The sequence below is a fragment of the Engystomops pustulosus genome, chromosome 10 (genome assembly GCF_040894005.1).
Source record: "Engystomops pustulosus chromosome 10, aEngPut4.maternal, whole genome shotgun sequence".
Taxonomy (NCBI): Eukaryota; Metazoa; Chordata; class Amphibia; order Anura; family Leptodactylidae; genus Engystomops; species Engystomops pustulosus.
Window position 1 is genome coordinate 16,416,668 of NC_092420.1, and position 17,987 is coordinate 16,434,654.

The 17,987-nt window shown below is 42.7% G+C and overlaps 1 protein-coding gene across 1 annotated transcript in view; it reads left to right on the plus strand.

Moving 5' to 3' along the window:
- LRIG1 (leucine rich repeats and immunoglobulin like domains 1) overlaps positions 1-17,987 on the plus strand; it is a 65,386-nt gene that overhangs the window by 41,500 nt on the left and 5,899 nt on the right. The window contains exons 4-12 of the mRNA XM_072127804.1: positions 2,420-2,557; positions 3,257-3,400; positions 8,989-9,132; positions 9,821-9,964; positions 11,646-11,789; positions 13,671-13,751; positions 14,865-14,936; positions 15,520-15,591; positions 16,492-16,655. Coding sequence (XP_071983905.1) covers positions 2,420-2,557; positions 3,257-3,400; positions 8,989-9,132; positions 9,821-9,964; positions 11,646-11,789; positions 13,671-13,751; positions 14,865-14,936; positions 15,520-15,591; positions 16,492-16,655 — 1,103 coding nt within the window. The remainder of the gene's footprint in view (positions 1-2,419; positions 2,558-3,256; positions 3,401-8,988; positions 9,133-9,820; positions 9,965-11,645; positions 11,790-13,670; positions 13,752-14,864; positions 14,937-15,519; positions 15,592-16,491; positions 16,656-17,987) is intronic.

Genomic DNA, 17,987 nt, shown 5'->3' on the forward strand with positions numbered 1-17,987 from the left:
AATCTATGAAGAAGACCAATTCTGAAGTTCTGACTCACCAGAAGGTTGACTTCTTTCCTTGCTTTACACTGAAGCGTTGCTTATTGGCCGATGTGCTCAATCATGTGGTCTTCACCAGCCTATCGGAGCATGGAGAGATCAAGCACATGCTGTTTCTTATCTCTGGGTGGCTTTGGAGTAGACTCTTCAGAATTTTATGGCAGGTTGCATTTTGTTTTGCCTCCAAAGATTTAGGAGGGACCAGACATTGGGGGGGAGGAGGGAGGGGTGTCACCTATTAAAATTGTCTTTCAGTAGAGATCAGGGTTGAGATGTTGAATTCAAACATGTTCATTCCTTTAGTTCTCATTTTGACTTGAGTATTAGTGTAAAGGGATTTTGGAGGTCCACCAGACAACCCTAGAGGGCTCTCCGTTCCTGGATTGCGACCCATTTTCCTATTGTCGGCTGGAAGTACAGGCGATCATGTGACCCCTGTGCCAGCGATCACGGTGGTGGGAGCCTTGACGTTCAGCAGGGATGTCCCCTCCTCACTCTATATCGTAGGTCACCTGATCAGTGGGGTGGCCAGTATCCGCTCCCACCTATCCGATATCCTGAAAAACAGCTCATCCATAGGAAATCCTTTTAATTTGATATTTTTACACAAAAATATCTTACACCATGAAGGCATCAACATCTAAGTCTCGTACGAGTGATCACTTTTTTTTTTATCACCTCAACGATGATTTTTACACACTCGCCCTTCACCACGAGGTTTTTTTGTTTTTTTTTAAAGAATTTCTAGACATTTTCGCCACTTCAAGTTCATCAAATGAAATTTTGCACCTTTTTGCGTCTATTAATTTGCCGCCAGTCCTTCCATGACATCACGCGTTTCACTTCTCCATAATAGCCGCCCCCGGGTCGCTGAAAGACGCCCGTTCTGGTGGCTGTGAGTGAGTTTTCAGCTGTATTTTGACAGCCGGCTCTGGTTACATGGAACACATCAGGAAAGTTAAATAAAAGAGAGTTTTTCTTTTTATCCTCTCGCGTCGCTTTGGATGGATTTCAAACTCCGATGTCAAGTCGGGAGAGTTAAAGGTGCTGGAGGTGCTTTGTGTATTTCTGTCCAATTACACAGTTAAAAAGCCATTTTCAGGCCCCGGACTAATGACTTACAGATTCCGGACAAATATGGCGAGGATTTTTTTTTTTTTTACACGCCGTTGTAAAATAAATCAATCACAGGTGGGAACTCGATGGTTAATTTTGTTTGGTGCTTTTAAAAAATTTTTGACTCTTAAAGAAAGATCATAATCTAAATAAATGTCCATAAATCCCCCCCCCCCCCTCCCCCGGGGTCTTTATTGTGCACTTTTTAATAATTGTTTCCCTGTAAAGTTGCTGGGACTTTTTTATAGAGTTGGACAAATCTTTGATTTTTCTTAGGCAGCTAATATTTGTTTTTTCTAACTATTAACTATTTCCTCTAAATGTCAACGCTTAAAGGGGATTTTCTCGTTTATGATGATGATGACCTCTGCACATGAATAGGAGCTCGGCTGCAGTTCTCTGGTCCGGCCACTACACCGAGAACTGAGCTGAACAATCATGCGATGCCCCATGTTTCAGACCTCCACCGATCTCATCGTGTTAACCCATCGTATGAACAGGTTGTCAATATCCCATAACTAGAAGCACGGTGGCTCAGTGGCTAGCACTACAGCCTTGCAGCGCTGGGGTCCTAGGTTCAAGTCCCATCCAGATCAACATCTAGTCCTCCGGTTTCCTCCAACACTCCAAAACATACTGATAGGTTGATTAGATTGTGAGCCCCATTGGGGACAGGGACTGATTTGGCAAGTTCTGTGCAGCGCTGCGTAATCTGTGTGCGCTATATAAAGAATTATTATTAATATTATAGAAAACCCCTTTAAGGACAGTAACTTCTCCTACAGCGGTGCAATGATTCAGGAAATACCATCGAGAGACTGCGAATGAGTGACCCAATAAGTAATCTCTAATAAATACACACAAAATAAACGTTTGGGGGGAAAAAAAGGTGAAACATATTTTTGGGTGCAAGTTGCTGGGTTCAGGGGTGCCGACACTGGACAGTCCATGTGTTTTTGGAATGAATTCCCACCTGAACAAACACAATATCTGCAGCGGCCTGAGAATGTGTCCGCTTTCCCCCGGGAAGCCCTGGCTCAGAAGACTCGTGGAGAAGACGCCATGACAGCGCTCACTTCCTGTCCGATAAATGAAAGCCAAATAGACGCAGATGACCTTCAATGTAACAAACCCTCAGCTCTGTAACCATAGGCTAAGACCGCCCCGGGGTCACTGCAGTGTGTTATATGTCCACACCTTATGTATGATACAATGTAATGGAATAAAGATCTCACTCTATGACGGGATCTTCTGTTTCTTGCAGACATCACAATAAGATTCGCAGTGTTGAGCCGAGAGAACTGACACCGTACACGTCACTGGAGACCCTGGACCTGAGCGCCAACGACATCACCGAAATCCGGAGCAGGTCGTTCCCTTTACGTCTGCGAATTAAAGATCTGTAAGTGTCTGTCGCTCTCTGTTTGTGTGTGTGCGTCTGCTTGTCTGTCGCTCTCTGACTGTCTCTGCCTGCTCACACTACATATTAGGAGTCTCTCTGGCCATCTGTCTTGGTGACCTCCCCACTATCCTCTGCTGTCAGGATAGAAAAGGATTGGGGTGTTGGATTTGAACATGCCCGATCCCTATGTTATTAGTAGAGATGACTTAAGATGCAATAACTGACAGACATCTAACATGTATTAGAGTGAAATAAAAGAGAAAGATGGTGCCCACCACAAGATTTTTGTGGGGGCACCAGAGGACCCCAAAATTGAGGTTAAAAAGGGTTTTGAAGCCACATGCCTCCCTCCTTTGCTCAAGTACAGTTCACACAGCAGTTTTTGGATCAGGTCATTTAAAAACGTTCCCTTTTCCTCCATTTGTATCCCCTGCTTGCAGATTAAAATCAATATAAGATGCATTTCAGGGCTGGTTTTAAAACTTTTTTTGATGTTTTTTTTGTTCTATTTTTGCTGTGAGGTGCAGTGGTTCTCTATGTCCTGTGCCCAGCACATCCGGCACTGCGGCTCATAACCCGTCTCTCCGCTCCCGTGCAGGAATCGCACGTCTACTCTCCACAAATATGCCGCTTGCCTCGTACCGAAATAGTTGACATTTTATTTCTTTTCTACAAATCTCTTTTTTTTTCTTCCTGCAGCGACCTGGGGAGCAACAAGCTGAGCAGCCTGGAGTCTGGAGCGTTTGACAACCTGTCACGCTCTCTGCTTACACTTCGTCTGAGCAAAAACAGAATCTCGCAGCTTCCTGTCAAAGCGTTTAAGCTCCCAGCGCTGACCCAGCTGTGAGTATGGGAGTAATGAGGGGCGCCGGGATCACTGTGCCCACTGTGATAGTCCCCGCAATGCCACAACACCCTATAAAACATGCACGGGGCCCCTCACTCTGAGATACAAGCCTATTTTGGGGAAGATTAGGGAACCTATTTCGGCTAATAAAGCCGCGGCCTGTGAGACTCGCAGCCCCCACAACCTCACACAGCCCTAATGCGGAGGGTAATTTTATCAGGTCCGGGGGTCTGGCGCGGGACTAGCGAGCTCGGACCACACAGCGCCTGATTAGTCAGGAAATGTAGTACAAGGTGGCGGTAAAATAAATCTTCTTTTTGTTTTGGTAATAAAACTTTGCCTCTAGTTTCTAGGCTTAGACAGATTATCCCAGCGCAGGAGTACAACATATTCTGCCTGCGGTGAACTGGTGGTGCAGGTGCTAGGCAGTAATATACAGTAATACCGCATGTAGTCACACAAGTGTACTGCTCCAAAGAGGGAGGTAGTATTATAGTAGTTATATTCTTGTACATAGGGGGCAGTATTATAGTAGTTATATTCTTGTACATAGGGGGCAGTATTATAGTAGTTCTATTCCTGTACATAGGGGGCAGTATTATAGTAGTTATATTCTTGTACATAGAGGGCAGTATTATAGTAGTTATATTCTTGTACATAGGGGGCAGTATTATAGTAGTTATATTCTTGTACATAGGGGGCAGTATTATAGTAGTTATATTCTTGTACATAGGGGCAGTATTATAGTAGTTATATTCTTGTACATAGGGGGCAGTATTATAGTAGTTATATTCCTGTACATAGGGGGCAGTATTATAGTAGTTATATTCTTGTACATAGGGGCAGTATTATAGTAGTTATATTCCTGTACATAGGGGGCAGTATTATAGTAGTTATATTCTTGTACATAGGGGGCGGTATTATAGTAGTTATATTCTTGTACATAGGGGGTAGTATTATAGTAGTTATATTCTTGTACATAGGGGGCAGTATTATAGTAGTTATATTCTTGTACATAGGGGGCAGTATTATAGTAGTTATATTCTTGTACATAGGGGGCAGTATTATAGTAGTTATATTCCTGTACATAGGGGGCAGTATTATAGTAGTTATATTCCTGTACATAGGAGCAGTATTATAGTAATTATATTCTTGTACATAGGAGCAGTATTATAGTAGTTATATTCCTGTACATAGGGGGCAGTATTATAGTAGTTATATTCCTGTACATAGGAGCAGTATTATAGTAGTTATATTCCTGTACATAGGGGGCAGCATTAGAGTAGTTATATTCTTGTACATAGGAGCAGTATTATAGTAGTTATATTCTTGTACATAGGAGCAGTATTATAGTAGTTATATTCTTGTACATAGGGGGCAGTATTATAGTAGTTATATTCTTGTACATAGGGGGCAGTATTCTAGTAGTTATATTCCTGTACATAGGAGGCAGTATTATAGTAGTTATATTCCTTTACATAGGGGATAGTATTATGGTAGTTATATTCTTGTACATAGGAGCAGTATTATAGTAATTATACTCTTGTACATAGGAGCAGTATTATAGTAATTATATTCCTGTACATAGGAGCAGTATTATAGTAATTATATTCTTGTACATAGGAGCAGTATTATAGTAGTTATATTCTTGTACATAGGAGCAGTATTATAGTAATTATATTCTTGTACATAGGAGCAGTATTCTAGTAGTTATATTCCTGTACATAGGGGGCAGTATTATAGTAGTTATATTCTTGTACATAGGGGGCAGTATTATAGTAGTTCTATTCCTGTACATAGGGGGCAGTATTATAGTAGTTATATTCTTGTACATAGGGGGCAGTATTATAGGAGTTATATTCTTGTACATAGGGGGCAGTATTATAGTAGTTCTATTCCTGTACATAGGGGGCAGTATTATAGTAGTTATATTCTTGTACATAGGGGGCAGTATTATAGGAGTTATATTCTTGTACATAGGGGGCAGTATTATAGTAGTTATATTCCTGTACATAGGGGGCAGTATTATAGTAGTTATATTCTTGTACATAGTCGCAGTATTATAGTAGTTATATTCTTGTACATAGGGGGCAGTATTATAGTAGTTATATTCTTGTACATAGGAGCAGTATTATAGTAATTATATTCTTGTACATAGGAGCAGTATTATAGTAGTTATATTCTTGTACATAGGGGGCAGTATTCTAGTAGTTATATTCCTGTACATAGGGGGCAGTATTATAGTAGTTATATTCTTGTACATAGGGGGCAGTATTATAGTAGTTATATTCCTGTACATAGGAGGCAGTATTATAGTAGTTATATTCTTGTACATAGGAGCAGTATTATAGTAATTATATTCTTGTACATAGGAGCAGTATTATAGTAGTTATATTCCTGTACACAGGGGGCAGTATTATAGTAGTTATATTCCTGTACATAGGGGGCAGTATTATAGTAGTTATATTCTTGTACATAGGGGGCAGTATTCTAGTAGTTATATTCCTGTACACAGGGGGCAGTATTATAGTAGTTATATTCCTGTACATAGGGGGCAGTATTATAGTAGTTATATTCCTGTACATAGGGGGCAGTATTATAGTAGTTATATTCTTGTACATAGGGGGCAGTATTATAGTAGTTATATTCTTGTACATAGGAGCAGTATTATAGTAGTTATATTCCTGTACATAGGGGGCAGTATTATAGTAGTTATATTCCTGTACATAGGGGGCAGTATTATAGTAGTTATATTCCTGTACATAGGAGCAGTATTATAGTAATTATATTCTTGTACATAGGAGCAGTATTATAGTAGTTATATTCTTGTACATAGGAGCAGTATTATAGTAGTTATATTCTTGTACATAGGAGCAGTATTATAGTAGTTATATTCTTGTACATAGGGGGCAGTATTCTAGTAGTTATATTCCTGTACATAGGAGGCAGTATTATAGTAGTTATATTCTTGTACATAGGGGATAGTATTATGGTAGTTATATTCTTGTACATAGGAGCAGTATTATAGTAATTATATTCTTGTACATAGGGGGCAGTATTATAGTAGTTATATTCCTGTACATAGAGGGCAGTATTATAGTAGTTATATTCTTGTACATAGAGGGCAGTATTATAGTAGTTATATTCTTGTACATAGGGGGCAGTATTATAGTAGTTATATTCTTGTACATAGGGGGCAGTATTATAGTAGTTATATTCTTGTACATAGGGATCAGTATTATAGTAGTTATATTCTTGTACATAGGGGGCAGTATTATAGTAGTTATATTCCTGTACATAGGTGGCAGTATTATAGTAGTTATATTCCTGTACATAGGGGGGCAGTATTATAGTAGTTATATTCTTGTACATAGGGGGCAGTATTATAGTAGTTTTATTCTTGTACATAGGGGCAGTATTATAGTAGTTATATTCCTGTACATAGGGGACAGTATTATAGTAGTTATATTCCTGTACATAGGGGGCAGTATTATAGTAGTTTTATTCTTGTACATAGGAGGCAGTATTATAGTAGTTATATTCTTGTACATAGGGGTCAGTATTATAGTAGTTATATTCTTGTACATAGGGAGCAGTATTATAGTAGTTCTATTCCTGTACATAGGGGGCAGTATTATAGTAGTTATATTCTTGTACATAGGGGGGCAGTATTATAGTAGTTATATTCTTGTACATAGGGGTCAGTATTATAGTAGTTATATTCTTGTACATAGGGAGCAGTATTATAGTAGTTCTATTCCTGTACATAGGGGGCAGTATTATAGTAGTTATATTCTTGTACATAGGGGGCAGTATTATAGTAGTTATATTCTTGTACATAGGGGGCAGTATTATAGTAGTTATATTCTTGTACATAGGGATCAGTATTATAGTAGTTATATTCTTGTACATAGGGGGCAGTATTATAGTAGTTATATTCCTGTACATAGGTGGCAGTATTATAGTAGTTATATTCCTGTACATAGGGGGGCAGTATTATAGTAGTTATATTCTTGTACATAGGGGGCAGTATTATAGTAGTTTTATTCTTGTACATAGGGGCAGTATTATAGTAGTTATATTCCTGTACATAGGGGACAGTATTATAGTAGTTATATTCCTGTACATAGGGGGCAGTATTATAGTAGTTTTATTCTTGTACATAGGAGGCAGTATTATAGTAGTTATATTCTTGTACATAGGGGTCAGTATTATAGTAGTTATATTCTTGTACATAGGGAGCAGTATTATAGTAGTTCTATTCCTGTACATAGGGGGCAGTATTATAGTAGTTATATTCTTGTACATAGGGGGGCAGTATTATAGTAGTTATATTCTTGTACATAGGGGGCAGTATTATAGTAGTTTTATTCTTGTACATAGGAGGCAGTATTATAGTAGTTATATTCTTGTACATAGGGGTCAGTATTATAGTAGTTATATTCTTGTACATAGGGAGCAGTATTATAGTAGTTCTATTCCTGTACATAGGGGGCAGTATTATAGTAGTTATATTCTTGTACATAGGGGGCAGTATTATAGTAGTTATATTCTTGTACATAGGGGGCAGTATTATAGTAGTTATATTCCTGTACATAGGGGGCAGTATTATAGTAGTTATATTCTTGTACATAGGGGGCAGTATTATAGTAGTTATATTCTTGTACATAGGGGGCAGTATTATAGTAGTTATATTCCTGTACATAGGGGGCAGTATTATAGTAGTTATATTCTTGTACATAGGGGGCAGTATTATAGTAGTTATATTCCTGTACATAGGGGGCAGTATTATAGTAGTTATATTCTTGTACATAGGGGGCAGTATTATAGTAGTTATATTCTTGTACATAGGGGTCAGTATTATAGTAGTTATATTCTTGTACATAGGGGGCAGTATTATAGTAGTTATATTCTTGTACATAGGGGGCAGTATTATAGTATATTCCTGCACATAGGGGGCAGTATTATAGTAGTTATATTCTTGTACATAGGGGGCAGTATTATAGTAGTTATATTCCTGTACATAGGGGGCAGTATTATAGTAGTTATAGTCTTGTACATAGGGGGGCAGTATTATAGTAGTTATATTCCTGTACATAGGGGGCAGTATTATAGTAGTTATATTCTTGTACATAGGGGGCAGTATTGTAGCGGTTATGTTACTGTGCTCTGTAGCCATTGTGTCAGTACCCTGTAGGTAATGGAGCTCTTGCTGCAGGTTCTCTTCTTTTAATTAACTGCATTGCACTTCTGGCAAAGTTTGCTCCTGGGACTTATTTAATAATAAGAAAGTCATGTTTGGTTTCCTCAGACGGCTGCACTGGGAGATTTGTTTTTTAACTAAGCAAGTATCATTTTACTAGCACTTCAGCCTGACAACGAGAGGCAACAATCAGAGTCTTCAGATCCTTGTGGTGCTGGTGTAGAAGGGCCTTTAGTCCTGTGCAGGTCCTCATTCCCAGTGGAGATGTATGTGGGGAGAGAGAATAGAGGCCTGTGATATGATCTGCCTCTCCTGTACACTGTGCCCGCTGCAGGCTACCCGACAGTGACTACATGTTACATGACTTGTCTCTATTTGTAGGGAACTCAATCGCAATCGGATCCGCTTGATAGAGGGACTCACGTTCCAGGGACTGGACAGCTTGGAAGTTTTAAAGTTACAGCGCAATAATATCAGCAAACTCACTGACGGGGCCTTCTGGGGTCTGGCAAGGATGCAGGTTCTGTAAGTATTAATAAATCATAACTCTAATGGAAAGTCTTTATATCTAGTGGCGTATCAGAGCTCCCAGCATCGATGTAAAGATATATAAATATAATCTGGCTGCTTTCAGCCACCACTAGAGGGAGCTCTAAACAAATGGTTTATGTAGTGATTTCGATATACAGTGAGCTCCCCCTACTGGTGGCTGTATGCAGCAAGAATTGTAACGGGAATCCTTTAGGATCTGTCCGCAGTATCAGATTGTGGAAGGGAACGGACTTCAGGTAAAAGGCACAAGCATGGCCCCCGAATTTCTTCTCTGCGACTACCGTGAGCTAGCTTGCAGCAGTTGGTGGCCCGGATGTAGCACCTGATACCTTATGGGGGACACCACTTTGTATGTGGAGGGTCTCTGTAATCCGGATGGTGCCTCCCAGGCCTTTCTCATGTACTGTATATAACCACCTCCTGCCAGGAGTGATGTGTGTATATATATATATACGGCAGGGGGGGTTGCGTTGAGCGCATTACACCGGTCGGGGGTCCCCGTCCCTCCAGCTGAACTTCCACAGCTGAATAAATGTTAGGTAAACAGTGACAGGCGTGTTTTTATCTGCAGCGAATATTTGTATGATGAATGTATATACACTGCATGGAAAGGCCGCGGTCCCGGCAGCGGTTTCATCTCTTCTCCCTCCTGTCTCTGCAGACATCTGGAACATAACAGCCTGACAGAAGTGAACAGCGGATCTCTCTACGGGCTCAGGTCTCTGCAGCAACTCTACCTCAGCAACAACTCAATATCCAAGATCCGCTCCGGAGGCTGGAGCTTCTGCCAGAAACTGCAAGAGCTGTAAGTGACGCCGATTTCCCCCCCCCCCCCTTATAGTGATGGAAGGAACAGCTGTTATCACAGGGGACATCGCAACGTAGGATGTAGCAGAAATAGCTGCGATCATGACGAAGAGATATGTCCTTTACTTCAACATCACCCCAATCCACCTCCAGGACTACAAATCTTTCTAGAAGTTTGAGACGCGTTTCCGATACAGAGCCCCAAACCCTCTGCATAGGGATAATTCAGTGATAAGACTCGCCACTAGGAGGAGCTCTGGAGCAAACTGAATACATCACCCGCTGCACATATATATCGTGACCCCATTCATCTATGTAAAAGGGGTCAGGGCATTATGGATACTTATTTCCTGTCTATTATAGGGGATAAGCGTCAAAAGACTGGGGGGGGCACATAGTGAACTGACTATTAGGAAAACCGGAGTGAGGGTCAAGTGATTATTGGCTTGACCTGCACTTTATTCATCTCTATAGTACAAGACAGTCTCATAGCATTCCTATGTACTGTATGTAGTATGTCTCCACCTGGTGGTCAGAGAGTATATCATCATGCACATCCAGCCAATGAACGCCGTACCGGTGGACACACATCCTCAGTGACTCCCCATACTGATCCTCTAGTCTTCAGCCAATAAGAATAGCTTTTTGTCCTGCTTGTCAGGGAAGGAGCGAATCCTCTGGAGTACATGGTAGTAAAGCTTAGAAGACTCTTAATATAGGGGAAGTAAGAAGGGGATATACAGTCACCTGCCAGAAGGGGAAGGAGACTGATAATGCACAAAACTTTACCTTAACAGCACTAGAAAAATAAAAAAAATTCTGAAAAGGATTTTTTTTTTCTTTTGTTTGCTATTATTAGTTTTCATACATTTGTAAATGGTTGATGGGACACCCCCTGTAACTTTATTACTAGTGCAGGGGGCTCAGACTGATAACAGAACTTGTTTTATTGCCTCCTCCATGAAGATTCAGAGCAGTGATGATAATTTATACATCTGGAGCCTCCCAGCAACAAGGTCGGGACCCACCATGAAATATCCATCACCACCAGGAGTCGTAGCCTCTTATGTCAGGAGCGGCAATTTAACTTCACATTTATGACAAAATGATATGCAAAGAAGTACAAAAAATCACACATGATCTATTCCTGTGCCGATGTCTCCTCTGCTTTTTATCAGTCAGGTTTTTCTTCGCTTTTATAAAACCCAGGTCTTGGGTTACTTTCTCAGAAACGCGTTTATCTCTCGGCTAAATTCTTAAATAGTAAGTGTAGACGTGAGTTTGGGCGTGTGCCAGTGCGAGGGTTAACTCTTCACGAAGTGTCACATAGCTCGTTAGGCAGGGAGGAATGTCTCCAGGTTACGTTCCAGGGGCAGGAGACGTTTCTTATGTAGGTCCTTGGATTAGCTGTATGGGGAGGGGGGGGGGAGGGGTGTTAATGGAGAATTCAGAGGCAATGCATCATGGGATGATATGCATATTAAATCATATCAACCAAAGAAGATGTCTCTTTGATGATGATTATGAAAAATTGGGCTGAGCTGCAATACCAGACATGTCCTGTAGTAAAGTGTGGCGCTGTTTCTGTGCATAAAGCTAAAAAAGATAAAGATAATTTTGTTTTGTTCTCCCTAATGATGTATTTACAATATAAATCTATTTCCCCGTCTCGTTTGCAGGGTTCTCTCTTCTAATAACCTCACCCGCTTGGACGAGGGAAGCCTCGCAGACCTGGGCTCTCTCGCCATCCTGCGTCTCAGCCATAATTCTATCAATCTCATCACTGAGGAGGCATTTAAAGGGCTCCAGAAGCTGCGCATCTTGTAAGTATAAGGAAGACCAATAAAGTCTTCTCAGTACATAAAATCTTCCAGTATGCGACTCGTATTGTACTTTCCACCGGATAACAATCTGATTACTGGGGCCTCCATCTATCACAAGAACGCGGGTCCCCTTCTCACAAAACTTTTATGCTCTGCAATTTCTGAGTCTCCCATAGTAGCGAGAATGGGACCCTGATGGACCCCTGGTGCTCCCAATAGTCAGACCCCCCTCCCTCCACCAATCTGATTGTTTTCCCCCTATCCACATGATAACAATAACATTGAGGTATCTGCAGGCATTTATCCCTATAGTGAACACATGCATGCTCAGCCGTGCCCAGAGTGCATGTGTGTAGCTGGTCATATGTCATGTTCATACTCCAGTCCCTTCCTAGACTTGGCTGTAACAATATTTGGAGAGAAGATATTGAATTCTTAGAGAATGACTTTCCCATCTTTTTAGTTTTTTCCTAATGAGTTGTTGAGAACTTTCTACCCCCTTTATCCTCGCATATAAAAATCCGTTTGGCCCCATTTCCTGCTTTCCTCCAGATTTCCCGGGAGATGGGGCGCACAGGACGGGGCCGGGGGTGGCAGCTGTTGGTGCCTGCGCTTCATCAGGGATTTGTTCGCATTCCAATAAGAGTTAAGGAATCTGGTTGTGTAGAAGTTTTAATGCGGAGATCCTTTCAGCTGGGGAAGAATAGAGGGGAGAGGCGCTGGGCGAGCTGTGATTAATAAGCGGGGGGTGCACACACCTGGTGAAAGGGACCCCAGCACGTTTTAATTACGGCCCATTGTCTGCCTGGTGCGAAACTGCTGAATTACTGGTCTATTCACATGGAGGTCACACCGGAGGAGCGACAGCGGCCGCCACTAGCGGGGGACACTGGCATTTAGATGCAGCCGACCAGAAAGAAGGGGGAATTGGCAGGAGAGAGGAGAGGCCTGAATAGACCCGACCCGGGGCTAAAGCCCCTCATTGTCTCTCCCACAATACCAGATAATGCATCACTGGAGGCCGAGTCATTGTCACGTCTATAAATGATGAGACCCAAGGCCGGGAAACATTTTTACTCTCGCGCTCATAGCCATCAAAAAACTTTGTTGGGGGAAAAAGCGGGTCACAGATTTTCTGAATGATTATAAAGTGACAACATTTGGCAACTTTTTATTTTTTCTTGCACGTTTTCAAAAAGTAACGGAAGAGGGCGGTGCCATTGTCACGGAACGGACGCTAGTGCCTGGGGGTAGGGGGAAGTCCTCCGGCACAGTGTAAGGCTCCTTTCACACCCACGTATGTTAGCCCCGGTGGAGCAAGGAGGAGTTACACCTCTCCATAGCGATGCATGGTGCCTGGCTGTAAATATTGGGAAATATAGAGCATGTCCTATCTTCTCTCTGTGCACGGTACCGCACATGCATGGTCGTCATAACACCACCGGGCGCCATAGCCGTCTATGGGGACATGTATCATCCCCACAACTTGTGAAAGCATCCTAACAGCGTTGCTAACCACTAGGGGGCGCTGATCTATTTTGCTTGTTGGCAAGTTATTTGTTTGTAAGAAATCCCAGCATTCTCTGGGCTCTTGCATCTCCTATATAGGTGTCCTTAGACGCCCCTTGCAGCATCACGCGGGTCTCCTTGTAGGTTCTGCTGCCGTTCCTCATCTTCGTTTTTGCAGACTGTAGGGGTTAATGTAAGATGCACCTGTATATATTGTAATATAACAACATACACCAAAACTGGTTTGGGCTTACAAGGGTTAATTCTGGGGCTGAAACTTGGGGCATAAAATGTTCTTTTTTTTTTTAACCAAATACAAAGGAGCCCGGAGCGCAGGATGTGACTGTACCTTGTCTTTTGTGTTCTCTACAGGGAACTGGATCATAATGAGATCTCGGGCACAATAGAGGATACGCATGGGGCCTTCCGAGGCCTGGACAGCCTGAACAAGCTGTAAGTACCCCCCCCCCCCCCCCAGCGTGCGGACCACCCCCACCCCTTCACCCCTTGATTGTCAAAGCCTCCATAAGAAGAGCTATTACTTCCCGACACATGACCTTTAGTAATTCAAATGTAAGGGCCAAAAGGTGGCACTTCCTGTTGTTATCGCGTAGTATTATACTGAGCTGTGGACTAGGAGTCGTGGAGCGTCGTAATGAGCGGACAGGAGGGTTGGCCACCTGACAGAGACCTACTACCTGATTGGCAGCTGAACAGCCCACCCGGCAAATTGACGTCCCTAGCAAGTAGCCATGGGTATGATTGGCCGGGGGAAACGTCATGGCTAGGGGCGTCACTTTTCGGCCGCCTATCTGGCAATATGTCCATGTCAGGCGGCCAGACCTGACTATTGGGTTCGATGATCTCTACTGGAAAGTTGCTATATCCTCCCTACATTAAAGACATCCTAACAAGTGCCCTGGAGGCGGTCCTAAAGCTGGCATGCTACAGACTATCTACAATGAGCTGCTTTATTGGAGCCTTCACTTAGGGATAGGGTACCATCTTGCTGGTATTTTAGCCGCATCCTATGGTGGCAGCCCTAGCACCTGTAGGACCCGCTCCCAGAGCACTTAAGGGAGTCAAAGTAATTCTGATACTACAGCACAAAACAAATCCTCTTCCTCACAACTCAGTATGCAGTGAGTGCCCCCTAGTGGTGACTGCGGGTGGGGAGAATTTTTTGACTCTATGTCTATGCAGAGGGTTTGGAACAGAGGTCCCTATAAGGATACCAGAGAGCCATTGTGTTAGGGGATGGAGTTCCCCTTTAAGTATGTGGGAAGATGATCTGACGCTGCGGTGATGAATGGCTCGTCAGACCTGTCTCCTTGTACAAGCCGAGACCTCGGCCTAACAAGAGCTGAATGGCGGCTTTCTCGGTGGAGTAAATCCGTGTGATTCGGTCTCGGCTGATAAAGGGATCTCCTTTCAGGAAGAAAAGCCTTAATGTGTGCGGCGGATACTGATAGCAGGCGACATGAGATCCCTTTCACCCCCGACTAATTCTGCTTTCTCTTCTTCTCCCCTTTTGTTTGTCTGACCCTTGATGTTTGGAAACTGCAGATCTCTGTTTGGAAACAAGATCAAGTCGGTGGCCAGAAACGCTTTCTCAGGCTTGGGGGCCCTGGAGCACCTGTGAGTGTCCCATCATGCATTGCTTTTTTTTATAGCGGGGTTGCCAAAAGTAGCTGTTTGAGAGGTCTGCAAGCAATTTAATAGCGTCTTTGTAAGCTGAGACGCTGGTCCATGTGAGCCGAGCAGCTGCTTCCTTCTCATTACAAGTCACATTCAACTCTGGCCTCTCCTGGTGCCAAGAAAGGAGTTAGAGAACATATGGCAGATTTGGGCGCATTTTTTTTTTTTTTTTTTAATTTAGTGATTTACTTTGAGAACAGACAACACTTGAGGAGTTCTCCCCCGGGGTCCGGTCACTTTCTCCAGGGTCCGGCACACCAGGAGGAGAACTGCAGAAAGTGACTTGTATGTAGAGAACTGGAGCGGAGACAGAACCTTCCCCCCCCCCCCCCAGGACCATAAATTGTTCTGAATCAGCGCTGGTTTCTATGTGCACAGCGTTATCTCCTGCCCCAATCCCCTGATACAATGTACACTACAAGAAGGGGACACAGAAGTAGTTTTGTAATAGAATGAAAAGTTTTGTTAAGATTGATATATATATATATTTTTTTAAATGTGATTTTATTTTTTTTTCTGGCAGAAACCTTGGCAGTAATGCCATGCGCTCCATTCAGGAAGAGGCCTTCGCCGAGATGAAGATGTTGAAAGAGCTGTAAGTGCAGTTAATCATTTTTGAGCACTAAAATGTAAATTTGTTATAAGCCTTATATTTAGGCACCATTGTACACGGTGTCTTATCTACTCCGTTCTCAATCTGCTCATCCCTCCTGCTCTATAACATACTGAATGCAGATAATACTCTATGTACAATCTGCTCAGCTCCTCCTTCTCTATAACATGCTGCCTGCAGATAGGACACTATGTACAATCTGCTCAGCTCCTCCTGCTCTATAACATGCTGCCTGCACATAGGATACTATATATATTTTACAGGCAGCATGTTATAGAGCAGGAGGAGCTGAGCAGATTGTACATAGTGTCCTATCTGCAGGCAGCATGTTATAGAGCAGGAGGAGCTGAGCAGATTGTACATAGTGTCCTATCTGCAGGCAGCATGTTATAGAGCAGGAGGAGCTGAGCAGATTGTACATGGTTTCCTATCTGCAGGCAGCATGTTATAGAGCAGGAGGAGCTGAGCAGATTGTACATAGTGTCCTATCTGCAGGCAGCATGTTATAGAGCAGGAGGAGCTGAGCAGATTGTACATAGCACAGAATGCTGCCTGCAGATAGGACACTAAGGAGACCAATGGGTGGTCCTAACCAGAGATTGACAGTCGTATCTATAGTAGTGTTTTTCCTCCAATCTCTTGATTAGAACCACCCACCAGACTCTTTGGCATTGAAAGAGCATATATAAATTTGCATCTGACACATAAGCAGAGAAAAGGAAAATTCGACAGATTATTCGATTAATTATCAAGGAGAATATTTTAAGGCTCAGAATATAAGAATTGCTTCTTCCATTACCCTCGAGCAGTCACCAGCTGGAAGCTCATGTGAAATCCTAAACAGTGTGAAGTGTCCTGAGTGGGTTTTGTTCTTTTGTCTAGGTACATCCATAGCGAGAGCTTCTTGTGTGACTGTCATCTCAAGTGGCTTCCATCCTGGGTGACGAGTAGAAAGCTGCAGTCCAATGTGAAAGCTCTTTGTGCCCATCCAGAGTCCATCCAGAACAAGAGCATCTTCAGTGTCCCCGCCCGCAGCTTTGTGTGTGGTAAGTGCGTCTCATATTCTATGTATTTATGGAAACTGGGTCTGGTTTGATTTACTATGGAGATTCCTGTGCTCGTCATACGTGTAAGATGAGATCACTGCTGCCTAAAAGATGCTAAATTGACACGCAGTGCGGATTATATAAAAATAACGCACTACGCGGCCGATTCCATGCGGAAAAAAAATGCAATGTGAACTAAGACTTACAGGATCTCATTGACAAAACTGGTGCGGTGTCATACCGTGATTTTTGCAAGAGAAATTTGTACCTTTTTAGATATTTAATTTGTATCAAAGTAGTATGAGGGTGCAATGTTTCTCTAGTTGTCCAGCACCCTCCGATCGCTTTGATACAAATCGGAACAAAATAACGTTATAAAATTCTGGAAATCTATATCCAGGGCTGTCGTATTGGTTCATAGCGAGAGGTGAATGCGTAATCCGATGCATAATCAATGGTGAGCAGTGACGATAGCTGAACCAACATCAGAAACTGGTGAGGACACACATGTGCGTCCCATCTGCCGCTCACACCCAGATTCCAGGGTCTTCTCCCGTTGTGGTCCAGCTGGCTCCCGGCACCGGACAGCTGAAAACACAAGAATTCCTGCACAGAACAAGGCCCAAAACAAAAGGTCTAATTAAAACAAGGTACAAGGAGATGAGGCCTCATTACCCAGCCCTCTGTTCTCGCTAGGTGCGCGGCCTGGAACGCTTTGCGTTGCTTATTTTGTTTACTGATTTGTACATTCCGCCAGAGGAACTCGCTGAAGTGGAAATTCGTCAATTAGATTTCAAAGTGGCCACATGTTACAAGATCCCGGAAGGCGGCCGCCCCCGTCATGTGTAGTAGACGCTCGGCTTATAATTAAGATCGGATCCATCAAGTTAATTAGTAAACTGTTTTGTATCAGTGTAAACCTTCATCTATCAACATTTCATTTGGGGGCGAGGTCACATGTTGCATATTTTGTTGAGATTTCAACTACAAATATGCAATAGGCACAGGGACGGAAGGTTACAAATGTCTTCCCTCCAAACAGCGGCCAAAGGGAAGAGATGGTCTCCCAGTCTTGGTGGAAGACTTTACTAGAATCTTGAGTAGGACATCAAGCTGAGATGTTCCTTGGTGTACCTCAAGCATAATGTGAGCACCTTGACCAATATAGAAGGGGGTTTGGTGCCCTCTAAGACCTTATATTTATAGGAGTGAAGCTTCATGAAAAACTGGGAAAGCTACAACCTTAAACATTGACTCCTGGGTGTAAGGTGAGGAGTCCTTCTACAGGTCCTTTGGGTAATTCCACAGACAACATCCTTCAATGGAAACGGG